This window comes from Corythoichthys intestinalis, chromosome 4 (genome assembly GCF_030265065.1).
Source record: "Corythoichthys intestinalis isolate RoL2023-P3 chromosome 4, ASM3026506v1, whole genome shotgun sequence".
Classification (NCBI taxonomy): Eukaryota; Metazoa; Chordata; class Actinopteri; order Syngnathiformes; family Syngnathidae; genus Corythoichthys; species Corythoichthys intestinalis.
In genome coordinates this window covers 42,348,090-42,368,091 of record NC_080398.1, presented here as the reverse complement: position 1 = coordinate 42,368,091, position 20,002 = coordinate 42,348,090, and the positions used below count along the sequence as shown (strand labels likewise).

Below are 20,002 nucleotides of genomic sequence, written 5' to 3'. Positions count from 1 at the left end.
AAAGGACGTGATGTTCTTTAAACTAATTAAATTACTTTTACAGCATTTCTCGCATTCATCTTGTCTAGGTGTTCACTTTTAACCTGCTGTAATTTTAAATCTTCATTTATTCGAGTGTTAAATTGCATCTCCGACGTTTTTTGCACGTTTACCGACACGCCCTCGACGAAAAAAAACCGAAGCTAGCTTGTGATTGGTGGTTGCTCGTGTTCTAACAAAACCGGAAAATAAGAAATTAGTAGCGATAAACTGGTGGGAGGAGCAGAGAATAACTTTGCAAAGAATTCCTTTTACAATCCACCATCACGCCATTTCCGATCAACGTCCACGTTTGGAATAGTTTGGTTAAAAATCCAGGTTGGAAAATGGCCTACGCGGGATACGGTGCAGCTCCGGGAGGCATGGTAAGAAGGGGCGAGGGTTGGAGGAAATGCGGCCGAAAAAAGGGCTTCGTTCCCCGGACTGTGAGAGGCCGGTGCGAGGGGGTGCGCGGAAGTGGATTACATTGATTTTGGAGAAGAATATATACTCACATAAAAAAAAAGTAGGAATAAAATGTCACTTTATGTAACGACTTAATTGATATTACCTGAAATTAATCAAATTGCATGCAAAAAGTCATGCTTGTTTGAAGATAAGAAACCTAATTTGATTGAATTAGTAGCTCTGTAAACAATTCCACAGGTTCTTCTCATATATAATCACATTCCAGATTATTAAAAGTGGATTTAACAATAGTGGTCAATCATTTTAATCGATGAAATTGGAGCTGTAGTTTTGTTCGACACGCCCAATGTACTGTATAGAAAGGTTAACATAATTTAAGTTTTAGAAGTGCGGTTTGAAATGTCTTCAATCGCTTTTGTGGGAGAAAACAATCCTTGAACGTGTGTTTTGTTATTAATTTTTTTATTTTTATTTTTTAATATTCCGGATCTATTTTTCTGATGATTTATTATTAGATTTGCAGTATTTAACCGATAAAAAAGTTTTTTTTATTATCAATGGATCCAATTTTTACATTTAAGATAAATTAATTATTCAAAATGTTTTCATGTTCAAGTTTTTTACAAATATTTTAATGACCATGTATTCATATTTTTTTTTTTTATTTAGAAAGCGGGAAATGTTTTGTATATTTTGTATATTGTATGTTATATATATATAATTGTGTGTTTTGTTATTAATTTTTTTTTTTTTTTAATTCTACCAGAAATTTTCTGTGGATTTACTATTAATTTTACAGTGTTCAACCATTAAAATTAGTTTTTGTCATGGTAAGTACCTAATTTTTATATTTAAGATAAACTAAAATATTTATTCAAAATACATTTTCACTTACAAATATTGTATAAATGTTTTTATGCATTTATATCGTATTATTATTATTATTGTTTTTTTTTTAATTTACTCTTTAAGTGTCTTTCAATTTTAGGATATATTTTTAATTTTAATACCCTTCAAAAAACGTTTTTTCTTTCAAGGATATTCTTTAATTATTTTTTTTCTCAATTTAATAAACATTAAAATGTCTTTTTTTTTTAATCTGTTTTTTAATTTACTTAAATTCAAAATGTTTTTATATTTCGTTGTCTTTACGTCATACTTTTTAACAAATCTTGAAACGTTTTTTTCCCATATATATTTGTGTAAATGTATTTATTCTATCACAAACTTCAAAATTCTGTATCATAATATTTTTTGAAATCATTCATTTTTAACCTGACACTTTTATGGCATGTTTTTTCAATTTCCATCCATGCTTTTAAAAATATACAAAAAATATTTTGCAGCCGCCACAGCAGCAGGATCCTCTCTATGGCTACTTTGCAGCAGTTGCCGGGCAAGTAAGTTTAAATTGAATTCAATAGTCGAAATTGTTGATCAAATCAATGTTCACTATTGTTTTCTTATGTTTTGGTAGGATGGGCAAATCTCTGCAGACGAGCTACAACGATGCCTCACTCAGTCTGGCATCTCTGGCACTTACCAACGTATGAAATATATAGTTATAGTCTGGGGTGAAAGTGGCTAGAATTCTTGCCCCGGAAGTCGGAACTCCCTGACATGAAGGTTGCCACGGACCCAGAATTTTATTTATTTATTTTTTAAAACCTCCTTAAACTATTGAAATGCAAAGAAAACTGATTTTGGCACAATAATACCTATAACAGAATAAAACAAAACATGTCTACGTGCATTAGGCTACTTCATGTAACAAGGCATACACGAGAAACAGTTAAAAAACAACACAAGTACATTTTTCCCCTCATTTCCACATATCTAAATGTGAATCCTCAATTTTCACTACTTTAAAACACACTTGTTTTGGGTTTTTTTCCTTGTATTGTGTTGTTGTAATTTGGACCTTGAGTGAGTATTTATACACATAACATAAAACATAGCTTAAAACATAACTAAAGACAACATAAAACAACTTAAAAAAAACACAAAACAGAGCCCCACACAAAACGTAACAACACAAAATATAATAATGCAAAACAAAACAACATAACACAAAACAACACATAACAGCACAAACCGACATGACAAAACAAAACATAACAACAAAAAACAACACAAACATGACAACACATAACAAAACAACACAAAACAGCAGGGAACATAACACGAAATATAACAACACAATACAAAACAAAACATAATAACACAACACAAAATATAACACAAAAAACAACATGACAACACGAAACAACAAGAAAAACAACACAAAACAGCATGACAACACAAAACACACGAAAAAACAAAACACAACATAAAATATAAAACAATACAAAATGTAACAATACAAAACACAACACGAAACATAACACAACACAAAACATAACACAAAAAAACAACATGACAACACGGAACATAACAAAACAACACAAAACATGACAACAAAAAGCAACATGATCACACAAAACAACAAGAAAAACATAACACAAAACAACATGACAACCCAAAACACCACATGAAACAACACAAAACACAACACAAAACGTAAAACAATACAACACACAACACGAAACATAACACAACATAACACGTAACATAACACAAAACTCGGGATGCTGAACGATCGGGTCCGATCACGTCATTTTCAAAGTATCGGAATCGGCAAAAAAATATCGGCCATGCCTATTTTTTAATTAAATCGTTTTCTAATTGTATTTAACGTTACAGACATAATATGTTACACTCATCCAGAGTCTTGAGTTTAGGCTTAAGGTAGAGTTATCAAATTTAACCCGATAACGGCGGTAATTAATTTCTTAAAAAATGTATCACATTAATAAATTTAACGCAATTAATACATGCGCTGCACGACCCACTCACGCATTGGCGCGCTCTATCTGTAATGACGCCGTTTTATCTATTTAGAGAGATAAAAGGCAGCGTAAAATGAGTAGAGTGAATGTTGGCAGTCTTTGGAGCCTTTTTTTAATTGGCTAGAGCCTTACAATCCCTCTCCCTACGATTAGAAATATCATGGGAAGCAATGTGGGGAAGCAAGATAGTAATTGATCTTTTCCTTAACACCTTATGTTATTTCCCAACTCAGAGAAGATATATCCATTGGTAGTAGGGCTGCAGCTATCGAATATTTTAGTAATCGAGTAATCGACTGAAAATTCTATCGATTAATCGAGTAATCGGATAAAACAAATATATTTCTAGGTGAAGAGCAATTATAAATATACATGAGAAAACAAGACATTTCATCTAATCTTGAACCATTTTTAGTCAATCAATGTCTTTATTTTCGATGTATATTGTTGAAAACAGCCAACAATTGCATCTCAGATGTAACTAGAATTTAAAAAAAAGACTAATTCACTGCTTTCACTCAAAAAACTTTTAGATCTTATTAAAAAAAAAAAAAAAATATATATATATATATATATATATATATATATATATAAAATGCTGTTACGCTTGATAACACACATCACTTATCACTTAAAAGTTAGGATTTTTTCCCATGTGTTTCAATTGAATTTCTCTTTGTGTCAAGCCATTTTTAAGTTCTAGTTAAGTTTTAAGTTAGTCTAAACTGTAAGTCCTGATAGGATTTTGAGTTTTTGCAGTGTTCAAAATAAATGTGTGATACAGGCTGTATTGGAGCACATTAGGGACCAGTGCTATTTGGTGTTTTATCCAGCAATGACTACTGAGCTAAAATTGATAGTTAGCATGATTAAGTTTTTATTTTACACCCTCATTACGCCACAATGCTATGTTATGTTAAAGCCTGTATGTAAGACACTGTAGCCACGCATCGACAGTGGTCATAATTAATTGAAACCTAGCCCTCCGCAGGGCTAACGTTACGTGAGCTAGTAGCGACAGTAACGTTAATCTCATTTATTAGCGCTCTTTATTAGCGCTTAGCGCTCTACTGCTTTAAGATGGCGGCTGTTTACTAACGCTGCCCAGACGCAGCCGAGTCTGTCAATGGGCATCTAGTTCAACATACATGTGATCTCTATGAGACGCATCAGGCGCTACCTGTACCAAGGTAGCATCGTGCGGGCTAGTATTTAGCAATGTCGGCGTCGTTTGTGGCGGCTGTCGGCTGCAGTAAGTTTTTTTTTTTCCTTCTTCCTCTCCGCACGTGACAGCGCGTTGTCCCGCATTAAAAGTAGTCCGAGCAAAACGTGATGCTTAGAGCTGTCAAAATAAACGATTACTCGAGGTGAATAAAATTACTCGGATCAGTTTTTAAACTCGAGTTACTCGAGTACTCGTTTCAGCTCTAATTGGTAGCACTACGCACAGTCATGGTTCCACTTCCCATCATGCATTTGGGCATGCCTACAGTATCATTTACTGAAAGCTCAACAAATACACTAGATGGCAATATTTAGACACAATATACAAAGTCACAAGTCTTTCTATTCGTGGATCCCTCTCACAGAAAGACTTAATAATGTAAATGCCATCTTGAGGATTTATTGTCATAATAAACAAATACAGTACTTATGTACTGTATGTTGAATGTATATATTCGTCCGAGTTTTATTCATTTTTTTCTTAATACATTGCCAAAATGTATATGATCGGGAAAAATTATCGGGAATGATTGGAATTGAATCGGGTGCAAAAAAAAAGCAATTGGATCGGGAAATATCGGGATCGGCAGATACTCAAACTACAACGATCCGGATCGGAAGCAAAAAATATGATCGGAACAACCCTACACGAAACACAATACGAAACAACACAACACGAAACCTAACACAACGCAACACATATGACACATTGAAATTGAAGATAATGTAAACATTTGACTTTTTAAAGTTAAATAAAGCTATAAATAACTAACATAAATTAACAAAACATTCGCTAACATTCACCCCTGGTTATAGTAAATATCCATATTGTGGGCTACAATTTAACAATCCATGGTCTATTTTTTTTTTTTTCAACTCAGCCTTCAACATGGACACCTGCAGACTGATGATCAACATGCTGGACGTATCCTTGCTAATATTTTTAAACAATATACAAGCTAAATAGAGTGAAAGTAGTAATCCTTGACAAGCGGTGACAGCGAGACATGTCTGGCACCATGGGCTTCACCGAGTTTAAAGACCTGTGGCAAGCCTTGAATGCCTGGAAGAACCTTTTCATGTCCTTTGACCGCGATCGGAGTGGGACGGTTGAAGGTCAGGAGATGCAACAGGCTATCAGATCTCTGGGTATGTATTACATGAATAAAAATAATGCTATTTACTTCATTTTTTTAATATAGTGTATGTTTCGTGATACTCGTAATTTCGTTCAAATTTAATTTTATGCCCTAATACTTAAGAGAAAACCACATGATTCTTGTATGTGTCCTAATACTTTTGTCCGGAATTCATTTCAATTTCCTGTTGGTGTCCAAATACATTTGCCAAGACAAAAAAACAACCAAAAACACTTCCTTTTTTTTTTTTCCTCAATACCTCCGCTAGTACTTGAAACATACAGGAGGTTACGTATTCAGCCCTGTCTGTATGTTTGTGTTCTAGATCAGGGGTGTCAAACTTGTTTTTTTTTTTTACCTCCGTGAAGTTGGCCCCCCCATCAGACGCAAATTTATAAAAATGATGTCATTCGTTTGTGCTGAAAAAAATTTCGTTTGTGCTGCCATCGTTTTTGAGGTATTAACAATTCTTTTATAGGTCAGTCTGAGGTCAACCAGCCCCCCATCTTGATTAAAAATGGCTAAAAATTGTGTCAATCGTTTAGAGCTGCTGATTACGATTATTTAAGTAATCGATTAATGGATGGATGAGTTAGTTCGATTAATCAAGTAATCAGATAACAAACATTTAATGCGTTGCAGAATAATTTAGGGAGATTTAAAACAAATGATGTATTAACATTTTTGTTTACTTGCACATCAATTGGTGCCATGATTGCACTTTCAAAAAAGAATTAAATGTGAATGCTAAATAAAACAATAAATATAATAAAAAATAAAAGTAAAGTACTCTAGCTTAGCATCAAATGATATAAGAAAATTGGAGTTTAAATGTCTAGTCAAATTGATATGTAAATTTTATTTGATCGTAGTAAACTTGCATAGCAAAATTCTGCTAGCTTAAATGCTATAAAGTGCTAACATTTTTTTTACAGACACATATTCCCACAACAAAGTCTAAATACGCTATAAAAACTAAATTACAAATGCATGAACAAACATATTAGCTCAAACAAAAACTTAAAGCCTAATGTTGGCCAGAACCGGGAGCAGCTGGATTCAGCTTGGACGAGTTATGTCATATTCACTGTTGCCACCAGAGGGCAGTGTATCTTCCTAAACCAATAAAACTAAATGCAACACTTTCAAACAAAGCATAACAATCCCACTCTACTTAAACAAATCATCAAAGCAGCAAAATTGAATTTGAAGCTTTTTTCTAAATTAATTAATCGATTAATTGTTGCAGTACTATAATTGTTTGCTGCTATCGTTTTTGAGATATTAATTTCGAGGGTTGCGGAGGTGCTGGAGCTTATCCCAGCTAACTGAAATCCTATAAATGTTTGGGTGGTTTTAGTTAAAGGGATCCTCTATTTTTAAGACAAGTAATTCTTCAAAGATAAATGTTAACATGAGTTATAATAATTTCATATTAAAACCCCTCTTAATGTTTTTGTTTTAATAAAGTTTCTAAAATGATTTTAAGTGATAGGTCGCTATTCTTGTTACGTCGCAGTGCGTGACGTCACTGGGCCCGTTGCCGGAATTCCAGCGTGTCACTCGTTAGCTTTCCCCACATGTCGTCAGTTCTACCCTTCCTATTTGAACCAGAAAAAGTGAAGAGCAGGACAGCACTGTCGGTCGTTCACAAGACAAGGTTCAGGGAAAAATGAGTGCGGCAAATACCTGATAAGACAAAAGTTGGGCAAAACTGGTGATGCACTCGCTGCTAGTGAGTCTCAATGGCAACAGAGCGAGAGAGTGCTGTTGGGAACTCCGGTTTTATTAGCAGATATTCAAGGTAAACATATTGCGTTTTCAAACTTATCCCAATATAATTACCCTAATTTTCGCACTATGAGGCGCACCTGACTATAAGCCGCAGCCCACCAAATTTGGCACGAAAACGGCATTTGTTCATAGATAAGCCGCACTGGACTATAAGCCGCAGCTGTCCTCACTGTATCATGGGATATTTACACCATAAGATATTAACCGGTACAACCTTATTTGACAGCGGCATCATACGACCGACTGTCATAAGACCAAATGAACCATCATTAAACTTTGAACTAATTAGTGCAAAGCTTTATTGCTTCAAGAAGCTTCATTTGGCCATCACTGCTCCCTACCTGCTGTTGACTGTTGTCATCCAACATGCCTCTTAACATGCATTGCAGCGCTACAGGTGTAAATAACAATCAAAAATCATGTTCTGTGCTAAATATTTCTTCAGTTACTCTTCCAATTGTTTCATCATTTGTTAGTTATGGTATTTGCTAACACTTTGTTTGACAGTGGTGCCATAAGACTGTCATTACACAATCATAATTATGACATGTCTCTGTCCTGAGCATTCATGAATGCTTATAACAGATGTCATTAAGCGTTATCCTTCAAATCATCTCACTTTTGAATGGATGCAAAAGATCCAAGATGCACAAAAATTGAGTTAGTGACAAAATTTGCCAAATGACACTTTATGACATAATCATTCAGTGATGTCAATGATAGTGTCATGTCATAATTTGGATGATCTTATGACAGTCTTATGACGCTGCTGTCAAATTAAGTGTTACCTAAAAAAAATCAACAATTAAGCCGCACAGGACTATAAGCCACAGGTATCAAAATGAAAGAAAAAAGTAGCGGCTTATAGTCCGAAAATTACGGTATGTAGATTGTTAGCATCCAGAGCTGTCGTGTGCTTTACATACAGTACAGGCCAAAGAGCACACCTTGTGTAATCCATGTCCTGTACATTGTAACGCGTGGTAGCTAGGATACGTGTGCAAATGTACCAAAAAGGGGAGAAGCTTCCACTTATGCACATTTATTCACAAAAAATAATATTTCCACCTTGCCACTCTTCTCTCTGGAGCTCAGCAGTACGCAAACACGTGTTCCCTGACGAACTCCAACATTGTTGTAAGGTCCACGTCAGAGTCACTGTCGTCACTGTAGCGTGCCATAGTGCTTTAATTATTTAGTATGATTTGGGGAAAACTCCCACGAAGAATAGTCAACAAAAAAGATGGCAATTGTAATTCAAATCCGTGTTTTTTACTCACTCGAAGATCCAGGAATTAGACCGATCCCATGGTAATGTTGCAGCCAGCGATCGGGCCGTCGATTCCACAAAATAGACTGATCCGAAAAGCCGCTGTGGGACCGAATATCAAAAAAATTGACAGATCCGAAACCAATATTGCAGACTCGGTGGGACCGTCGGATCCAGAAAATAGACAGATCCCTTACTTGACTGAGGATCCAGGAAAAATGTTTGGGCGCCAGTTGTAACGCGTGGTGGGTAGGATACGTGCATAAAGGCCCCAAAAAGGGGGAGAAGCTTCCACTTATGTACATTTATTCACTCAAAAATAATAATTCCACCTTGACCACTCACTTCACTCCCCTTGTTTCCATTTGACTGGAAATTGCATCCAAAAGCAGCACATCATGGCATTTTACTTCGCGAGTTTAGGCAGCAATAAGCAATTGTTGAACACGCTACACATTTGGAAAGATCCCAATTATGTCATCACTGTGAGCCCGCAAACCATGGCGCCAACTAACGGTCAAATATGTACTAAATATTATAAAATATTGCCATTAATTTAACATTTTATGTGTTTCTAACAACATATTTTAGTACAAGAGAACAATTGTGGTTTATTAGAGCCTACATGCATTTAAGTTAGAGGATCAGCAGACATTGTTTTTTCACCTGTGTGATTTTGACAAAGATCAGATCACATTTGATGGTGATTTTATGCAGAAATGTGAGAGATTTTAAAAGGTTCAGATACTTTTTCATACCACTGTATAATGTTGGATTTGGATGTACAGTATATAATATCATTTACATTAAAATAAGTCGTAGTTCTGGTCCCCATTGACGTCTCTCTTCTTCAACGGCACAAAAAGGTCACTGCCAACTAGAGATGTCGCCGATCGATCGGGTCTGATCACGTCATTTTCAAAGTATCGGAATCGGCAAAAAAATATCGGCCATGCCTTTTTTTAATATATATATACAGCATATTTGAACTAAATCGTTTTCTAATTGCATTTAACGTTACAGACATAATATGTTACACTCATCCAGACTCTTTAGTTTAGGCTTAACGTAGGGTTATCAAAAATATCCCAATAATGGCAATGGCAATTAATTTATTTTAAAATGTGTCACGTTAAAATATTTAACGCTATTATTATATACGCTGCACGACCCTCTCACTCATTGTAACGCTCAATCTGTTATGATGCCGCTTTACCTATATACAGTGCCTTGCAAAAGTATTCGGCCCCCTTGAACCTTGCAACCTTTCGCCACATTTCAGGCTTCGAACATAAAGATATAAAATTTTAATTTTTTGTCAAGAATCAACAACAGGTGGGACACAATCGTGAAGTGGAACAAAATTTATTGGATAATTTAAACTTTTTTAACAAATAAAAAAATGAAAAGTGGGGCGTGCAATATTATTCGGTCCCCTTGCGTTAATACTTTGTAGCGCCACCTTTTGCTCCAATCACAGCTGCAAGTCGCTTGGGGTATGTTTCTATCAGTTTTGCACATCGAGAGACTGACATTCTTCCTTGCAAAACAGCTCGAGCTCAGTGAGGTTGGATGGAGAGTGTTTGTGAACAGCAGTCTTCAGCTCTTTCCACAGATTCTCCATTGGATTCAGGTCTGGACTTTGACTTGGCCATTCTAACACCTGGATACGTTTATTTTTGAACCATTCCATTGTAGATTTGGCTTTATGTTTTGGATCATTGTCCTGTTGGAAAATAAATCTCCGTCCCAGTCTCAGGTCTTGTGCAGATACCAACAGGTTTTCTTCCAGAATGTTCCTGTATTTGGCTGCATCCATCTTCCCGTCAATTTTAACCATCTTCCCTGTCCCTGCTGAAGAAAAGCAGGCCCAAACCATGATGCTGCCACCACCATGTTTGACAGTGGGGATGGTGTGTTCAGGGTGATGAGCTGTGTTGCTTTTACGCCAAACATATCGTTTTGCATTGTGGCCAAAAAGTTCAATTTTGGTTTCATCTGACCAGAGCACCTTCTTCCACATGTTTGGTGTGTCTCCCAGGTGGCTTGTGGCAAACTTTTTATGGATATCTTTGAGAAATGGCTTTCTTCTTGCCACTCTTCCATAAAGGCCAGATTTGTGCAGTGTACGACTGATTGTTGTCCTATGGACACTCTCCCACCTCAGCTGTAGATCTCTGCAGTTCATCCAGAGTGATCATGGGCCTCTTGGCTGCATCTCTGATCAGTTTTCTCCTTGTTTGAGAAGAAAGTTTGGAAGGACGGCCGGGTCTTGGTAGATTTGCAGTGGTCTGATGCTCCTTCCATTTCAATATGATGGCTTGCACAGTGCTCCTTGAGATGTTTAAAGCTTGGGAAATCTTTTTGTATCCAAATCTGGCTTTAAACTTCTCCACAACAGTATCTCGGACCTGCCTGGTGTGTTCCTTGGTTTTCATAATGCTCTCTGCACTTTAAACAGAACCCTGAGACTATCACAGAGCAGGTGCATTTATACGGAGACTTGATTACACACAGGTGGATTCTATTTATCATCATCGGTCATTTAGGACAACATTGGATCATTCAGAGATCCTCACTGAACTTCTGGAGTTAGTTTGCTGCACTGAAAGTAAAGGGTAATATTGCACGCCCCACCTTTCAGTTTTTTATTTGTTAAAAAAGTTTAAATTATCCAATAAATGTTGTTCCACTTCACGATTGTGTCCCACTTGTTGTTGATTCTTGACAAAAAAATTAAATTTCATATCTTTATGTTTGAAGCCTGAAATGTGGCGAAAGGTTGCAAGATTCAAGGGGGCCGAAATGTTTGCAAGGCACTGTAAAGAGATAATAGGCAGCGCATACTGAGTAGAATGAATTTTGGCAGTCTTTGAAGCCGTTCTTTAATTGGCTAAAACCTTGCAATCCCTCTCAATATGATTAGAAATATCATGGGAAGCAATGTGGGGAAGAAAGGTCACAATTGATCTTTGTTTTAACACCTTTTATTATTTCCCAACGCAGAGAAGATATATCCATTGGTAGCACTGCACATAGTCATGGTTCCACTTCCCATCATGCATTTGGGCAGGGCTACAGTATCATTTACTGAAAGCTCAACAAATACACTAGATGGCAATATTTAGTCACAATACACAAAGTCACAAGTCTTTCTATCCGTGGATCCCTCTCACAGAAAGAATGTTAATAATGTAAATGCCATCTTGAGGATTTATTGTCATAATAAACAAATACAGTACTTATGTACTGTATGTTGAATGTATATATTGGTCCGAGTTTTATTCATTTTTTTCTTAATGCATTGCCAAAATGTATATGATCGGGAAAAATTATCGGGAATGATTGGAATTGAATCGGGAGCAAAAAAAAAGCAATCGGGGATCGGGAAATATCGGGATCGGCAGATACTCAAACTAAAACGATTGGGATCAGATCGGGAGCAAAAAAACATGATCGGAACAACCCTACTGCCAGCCCTTGCCGTTGACGGCAGACGAAGACATAACAACTTGCTTTTTGTGCAGGTTACAACCTGAGTCCTAACGGAATGAACATGGTCATGAAGCGCTACGGCGTCAATGGAAGAATCCCTTTCGATGATTTTGTGTGCTGTTGTGTTCGACTTCGCGCCTTAACCGGTAGGAGTCCATCAAACCTCTTATTCTTTTGGATATAAAGCATAGCTATTCACAATGTGTGTGCTTATAGATCAATTCCGACGCCGTGACACGTCACAAAATGGCAGCGCCACCTTCCAGTATGACGACGTAAGTACAGCGTGATGCATCAATTGTATAGAACCCAGTAATAACAACTGTTTTTTTCCACTGTCTAGTTCATCCAAGTGACCATGAGCATGTGAGGAACAAGACATCTTTTTATTTTTTTTAATGCGTAGACTCATTTTTATTCCAATTACATTACAGCGGAACTTTCAAAGTTCAAAAACAGAAATATTTGACTTTGGTAGTTCAGCTGTGAAATCAATATTTGCCTAAGTTACCACTATTTTTTACTCTTCATTGACATTAACGCTTGTGTACTAGTGCTGTGCGATATGGAAAAAAAAAAAAAAAAAAAAAAGAAAAATAAAGATATGGGCCATTTTTATATCATGATTTTGATATCTTACGGTATAATAAATTTCGAGAATTATGGCAATGTATCTCCTACTCAATTTTTGAATTGACTTTAAATTGACCTGCCACCATTGTTGAATGTAACGCGTTGCACTGCAACCTAAAACTATCCAGGACATACAGAAGTAGCAGTTTTAGGGTTGTCCCCGATCAGATCAAGTCGGGATGATCGCGCCATTTTTCAGAGGATCGGAATCGGGTGGAAAGGATCGGGTTTTTGATTAATTTTTATTTTTTTAAGGGCTAAAAAGTAACAGTAACAGCAAGGGCGCCCTCTGTGGAACAGAATGTACATTGCTGAAACAGGTCTATTTAGGGCGACAGTAACAATAGACATGTTAAATTTCAAAAACATAATGTTTTGGCTATTAATATTGTCATATCGTACAGCACTATTGTGCGCTTTCAATGTATTTCAACATGTTTATAATCTATATATACACATATCTAGATTTTTTTAAAATAGTTTTGAAAAAAAATCCAAAGGTGCTATTACTAAATTTGTTGGTTCCAGCTGATCTTCAGACGACGGCGGACTTCATGAACTGGAAGGAGAAAAAAAATATTTTGGTATTTATTAGAGCTGCCAAAATTATGATTTTTGCGACGGGTCGACAAATCGGCTTATGTGCTTAATACGAGAATTTGGACAATTTTTCGTCAACAATGTCTCAAAAGAGTTGCCAATTAAGTTCTTATTGACGGTGATAGACATCCAATCATGTGGCTTTTAAAAACTAAATTGAAACTCTTTAAGTGAGTTCGTCACAAGTCGACATCCAATCCATTTGAAGTGGGAGGGTTGACAGTGAATGGACGAATGAATGCTAACCCTCCCAACCGAAGAGTTAATAATTAGAAGTCGACCGATATGGGATTTGCAAAGGCCGATGATGATACAGATTTTTCGAAAAAAAAAGTTCATCCAAATTTGGAAGCCGATAATTGAGACCGATATTTTCTTTTAAAGCACGATCATGGAGAGCAATTGAAATACTCATGATATAAATGTATCGGCCCATTAATTTTGTAACAATGGCAACTAGGTGGGCAAAACCTTTATTAAAAAAGATCACCTAAATAGTAAACCTAAAGGTTTTGTATTAAAGTGGCTGATATCTGTCGATCTTGAAAAAAGTACTTGTATCGGCCAGCTGATAAATCGGTCGACCTTTCGTAATAATCGATGAGTCGATAAACTGGCAGCCCTAATATATATATACATATATATAACACTAAAGTAGTGCATGAAAAGGGACTAATAGTTCTAGTTTGTAACACAATGTTCAGATTAGATAAACAATTTTAAAATTTATGTGTTTTATCAAAATTGTACAGTGCCCCCTGGTGCCAGGGTAGGAAAAAAATTCATAGCTAATCTGAGGGTACAGTTTAGTAACTTGTACCTACAGTTTAGTCATCTACACCAGGGGGTTTCAACCCAGTCCTCAAGGCACACTGTGGGTCCTGGTTTTTGTTCCAGCCGATCCAGCAGAGACAGTTGAACCAATGAGGCTTCTGCTAAAACAAGCCACACCTGACTGCAATCAACTGATTGCACTTGTAAAACACCAGATTGGGGAAAAAGTGTTGTCATCTTGTTTGGTAAGAATGAAATCCTGCACCCACAGTGTGCCTTAGTGGAATAGGTTGGGAACCCCTGATCTACACCCACAGATTACTAAACTGTACCCACAGTTTAGCAATCTATACTCGCAGATTGATACAGATGACTAAACTGTGGGTACAAATGACTAAATTTTAGTCATCTGCACCTACAGTTTAGTCTGTGGGAACCTGTGGGAATCTGGGAACTGTTTAGTAATCTGTGGGAACAGTTCAGTAATCTGCATCGACAATTTAGTCATCTGTACTCACGGATAACTAAACTGTACCCACAGTTTAGTCATCTGTACCCACAGTTTAGTAATATACACCCACGAATTAATAAACTGTACCCACAGTTTAGTAATCTGTGTGTACAGTTTAGTAATCTGTACCCACAGTTTAGTAATATACAGCCACAGATTACTAAACTGTACCCACAGTTAGTAATCCGTACCCACAGTTTAGTAAATTACAGCCACGGATAACTAAACTGTACCCACAGTTTAGTAATCCATACCCACAGATTACAAAACTGTGTGTACAGTTTAGTAATCTGTAGAGTAGTAAACTATGGGTACATATTACTCAACTGTGGGTACAGTTTAGTTATCCGTGAGTACAGATGACTAAACCGTGGGTACAGATTACTATATGTTAGTAATCTGTACCCACAGTTTAGTCTGTGGGAACGTGGGAATCTGGGAACAGTTTAGTAATCTGCACCGACTGTACCCCCAGTTCAATCATCTGTGGGTACAGTTTAGAAATCTGTACCCACAGTTTAGTAATATACACCCACAAATTAATAAACTGTACCCACAGTTTAGTAATCTGTGTGTACAGTTTAGTAATCTGTACCCACAGGTTAGTAATATACAGCCACAGATTACTAAATTGTATCCACAGTTTAGTAATTCATACCCACAGATTATGAAACTGTTGGTACAGTTTAGTAATCCGTGGGTACACGGTAGTAAACTATGGGCAAATATTACTCAACTATGTGTACAGTTAGTTAATCTGTAGAGTAGTAAACTATGGGTTCAGTTTAGTTATCCGTGAGTACAGATGACTAAACTGTGGGTACAGATTACTAAATGTTAGTAATCTGCACCCACAGTTTAGTCTGTGGGAATCTGGGAACAGTTTAGTAATCTGTGGGTACAGTTAGCAATCTACAATTTAGTCATCTGTGGATACAGTTTAGTAATCTGTACCCACAGTTTAGTCATCTGTGGGTAGTCTAGTAATCCGTGGGTACAGAGTAGTAAACTGTTGGTACAGTTGACTAAACTGTGGGTACAAATTACTATATTGTAGCCTCATATTACTAAATTGTGGGTAACCACATATTACTAAATTGTGGGTAAAGATGACGAAAGTGGGTACAGATTAGCTATGGAAAATATTTTTTTTCTACACTGGCACCTGGGCGGCTCTGTAAAATTGTACTAACAACCCACAATAATAAAGATATTATTCCATGAAAGCCTCTCGAGTTTCATTGTCCATCAAAAGTGAGTCGCTAATGAAGTGTCGTGCAACAGTAAACGCACCTGCTTGAAAGAGAAGCTGGCCACTTTGCAGTCGCACGGCAAATTGAGAAGGTTAGCGTGGAAACTATCTGTTGGAAGAGTAAATAAATAACAGGAACAGTCTTAAAGTCAACCAAATGGCTTTTAAACATATAAAAAGAAAACACTTTAAATGAGACTGTGTCGCTCCTTTTGTATGAAAAAATTTTGGTACCTTTAAGGATCTGCAATCTTGTCAATAGAGCGATGAATTCGTCGTACTCGAGCTTTCCTTGGTTGCTGTACTCCAACCACAGTGTAATCAAGCTGTCCCTTTCTAGTTCAAACCCTGTGGCAAAAAATGCACGCACACAGTACTGAATTTGAGAGCTTGGTGTTCCGCAGGGGTCATGTCTTGAGCATCTGTATATTGTAAATTGCTGAAAATTTCAAAATGGATTTTAGTGTAGTTTATTTGAAAGATACAGGGGTCGGACAAAATAATGGAAACACCTTTTTAAAAAATAAAAACAATTTTTATATGGTGTAGGTCTGCTATTTGCGGTAATTACAGCCTCACTTCTCTGAGGGATTGATTCGAACAACTTGTGAATTGTTTCCAAACAAATTTTAAGCCAATCTTCAGTTAAAATACCCTCTAACTCCTTTAGAGATGGTGGCGGTGGACATGTCCTAATTGAATCTCTAAAACTGACCATAAATGCTCAATAATATTGAGGTCTGGGGATTGTGCCAGCCACACGAGATGCTCAACTTCATTAGAATGTTCCTCATGCCATTCTTTAATAATTGTGTTCAATGATAATGACGCCAAAATGTTACGTGTTTCCATTATTTTATTTTGTCCAACCCCTGTATAGACCCTACTCACGTGACGTCACAACCACGCCCCCGCGCCATGTTGTCCGGATACTAGTCATGTTAATGCATTAGCGCTTCGTAAATTCCTCCTATTATGGCGTGTTTTTCTGCTCGTTAACATTAATAATCAAAATGGTGAAGTCGTGTGTGGCGGTCGGTTGCAAAAACAGAGAAGATAGACGGAGAGACTTGAATTTTTACCGTATTCCGAGAGACCCGAAGAGGAGACCGAGATTGACTGCTGCAATTCGACGAGAAAACTGGGCTCCAAACGACTACCACAGATTACGTAGTAGTCATTTTATATCTGGTAAGATGCATTTAATATATATTTAGAGGGTTTTAGGCTGAGAACCACAATTAAGATCATTGCTAGGCTAATCGCCGACAACATACACTCAGACGTTGTGAATGAACTACCTGAAAATATATAATTATAAGGGGATTATCAGACAGTTGTCATACAATTAATTTACAATTTCACTATTGAGGTCAAAAGCCAAAAAATAAATTCAACTAGGGACAATCTGGAGTAGTGCTATCGCACTTCATATTTATTACGTATTATATATGTATACAGTGAGAGTGCTATCGCTAAACCATATAAACATTAAAAGCCCTAGCTCCATTGACAAATGATATGAAATACATTAGACTTGACAGTGGATGTTAGCAAGAACAAAAGATTTTGAATTGAAAATTTCGTAACTCACCTTCCGAGCACAAGATTCCTGCCGAATTTTCGTGTACGAGGACCTGTTTCACCCAACCAGCAACGTAGCATTTATAAGCCTCCAAGCTCTTAAAGTTTTTCAAACTTTCGTGAGAATAGGCTGATTTTGTGTGGACAAGATAGTTGTAAATATCAGGATATCAGATGTCAGGCGAAGCCAGCGGGTCGAAAAACATCGATTTAGGCATCAAATACGGATCTGGCGAATGGATAAACTGAAGCTTTTCCACGTAACGCCTTTTATGCAACGGATCCAATGAGTTTACAGCGTCAGATAACACCGGGGCTTCCATGAATTGCTCTATAACTTGCTCGACTAATTGAAAACAATGAGAATAGGTCTGAAAAAGAGGTACAATATGGCGGCCGGAAACAGCGACACGCCCATTTTGTGACGTAGCTGAGTAGGGTCTATAGTGCTGCTAATGTAACATGGTTAAAAAAGGTTTTATAAAATCCAGTTAAATTGAGAGAATATGCCATCGTCTGGCGGAACCGCGTAATTGCAGGTGCACTCGCTGCAAGTGGTTGAAGGAAGGTAAAATGTATAAATCCTTGACAATTTTGATTTACTTTAAATTGCACAAAATTTTAGTTTTATTCATAGCTAACAATTTATATAAATGGTATGTTGAATACATTTCAATAATTATAAAATAAAACATGCAAACATCTATGATTGACAAACATGCATTTAAAAAAATCTATTAAAATAGTCTTGTTTCGTTAAACAGTTATTTCTATAGTTCATATTTATTTCAAATATACTATATATACACCCGCGGTCAAGAGCATTTTAAAAATTAAGTCTAAGAAGATTAAAGATTAAAATAGTACAAATTAAAAATCACTGAATTGTTCAGTTTTTTTGTTTGTTTTTTTTCCTGAAAATTCTAAAAAGAAAAAAAAAAAAGACGATTATATTAAGGTGTCGACAATGCAAATACTGTAATTCATTTCTTAATGCTCATTGGCCTGCCACTGACGTTGATAGATGTCGAAATTCAACCGGGAGGACAAGTTGTAAGTGCTCTTTCAATGCCACTGACGGCGCTAGACATCCCGTCAATGCCAGACAATGAGTTAACGAGTGTTCTTAACCCTTTAATGCCAGCAATATGAAGCAATCATCAGAGAATCCCAAAATTTGAAAAATACGGTCCTAATGAAACTTTTTTTCAAATTTGTAAAAAGAAAAGGCAAAACGAATATGTGTAATAAGTAGGGCTGTCAAAATTATCGCGTTAATTACGGGCGGTAATTAATTTTAAAAATTAATCTTGTTAAAATATTTGACGCAATTAACGCACATGCCCCGCTCAAACATTAAAATGACAGCACAGTGCAACGCCAACATGTTACTTGTGTTTTTTGGGAGTTTTGTCGCCCTCTGCTGGCGCTTGGGTGCGACTGATTTTACGGACTAAAGCACCCATGAGCATTGTGTAATTATTGACATAAACAATGGCGGGCTACTAGTTTATTTTTTGAGTGAAAATTTTACAAATTTTATTAAAACGAAAACATTAAGAGGGGTTTTAATATAAAATTTCTATAACTTGTACTAACATTTATCTTTTAAGAACTACAAGTCTTTCTATCCATGGATTGCTTTAATAGAATGTTAATAATGTTAATGCCATCTTGTTGATTTATTGTTATAATAAACAATTACAGTATTTATGTACCGTATGTTGAATGTATATATCCATCTTGTGTCTTATTTTTCCATTCCAACAATAATTTACAGAAAAATATGGCATATTTTATCGATGGTTTGAATTGCGATTAATTACGATTAATTATGAATAATTTTTAAGATGTAATTAACTCGATTAAAAATTTTAATCGTTTGACAGCCCTAGTAATAAGCGCTCAGATATCTATAACCCTTGCTAAATCCTGTTTTTTTTTTTTTTTCATGGAACCTACAAATGCATGTGTTGACTTGCATCCATCATTTTTTTTTTCAAAAAGAAATGTCAAAATTCTGAATTAGTCTCAAAATCATGAAATTTTAGGTGTATCAAATGTGATACTTTGGCAATATAGGCTTAAAATACATTGGGACTAACTTCTACAACACAAAATGTTGTGGTAGTTAGCGGTGTGTTTAAGTATCGCAAATCTAAAGAAAAAGCCATACCCCTCACAGCCAATGCCTCGTTCATATTCGCCTGAGTAAAAGAATGAGGCTGCCTCCTTTCGTAGGTATCCACATATTCCCGTCTGGCGGCCGCTACGTAGTGATCCAGTTTGAAGTACTCCAACATGTCCAGGTCCCCTGATTGGTCTGCCTGAAATTCCTCAGTTCAGAAAACTTGAATATTACATACACATAAATTAGTATAAACAGTCATT

The 20,002-nt window shown here is 36.3% G+C and overlaps 2 protein-coding genes across 3 annotated transcripts in view; one reads left to right on the top strand and one right to left on the bottom strand.

The window, feature by feature from the left end:
• The first annotated feature begins 31 nt into the window (after positions 1 to 31).
• LOC130915059 (sorcin-like) lies at positions 32 to 15,988 on the top strand. The gene is made up of 9 exons (XM_057834753.1): positions 32 to 404; positions 1,794 to 1,847; positions 1,925 to 1,994; positions 5,441 to 5,484; positions 5,561 to 5,708; positions 12,290 to 12,403; positions 12,474 to 12,532; positions 12,601 to 12,623; positions 13,419 to 15,988. The coding sequence occupies exons 1-9, from the start codon at positions 366 to 368 to the stop codon at positions 13,420 to 13,422; spliced, it is 555 nt and encodes a 184-aa protein (XP_057690736.1). The 5' UTR covers positions 32 to 365; the 3' UTR covers positions 13,423 to 15,988.
• LOC130915058 (atrial natriuretic peptide-converting enzyme-like) overlaps positions 12,625 to 20,002 on the bottom strand; it is a 28,196-nt gene continuing 20,818 nt past the window's right edge. For both annotated transcript variants that reach the window (XM_057834751.1, XM_057834752.1), the window contains 4 exons: positions 19,788 to 19,938; positions 16,262 to 16,375; positions 16,069 to 16,136; positions 12,625 to 13,449 (listed from right to left, as the gene is read on the bottom strand). In XM_057834751.1, the coding sequence (XP_057690734.1) occupies positions 13,426 to 13,449; positions 16,069 to 16,136; positions 16,262 to 16,375; positions 19,788 to 19,938 (357 nt within the window). In that variant the 3' untranslated portion in view covers positions 12,625 to 13,425. The remainder of the gene's footprint in view (positions 13,450 to 16,068; positions 16,137 to 16,261; positions 16,376 to 19,787; positions 19,939 to 20,002) is intronic.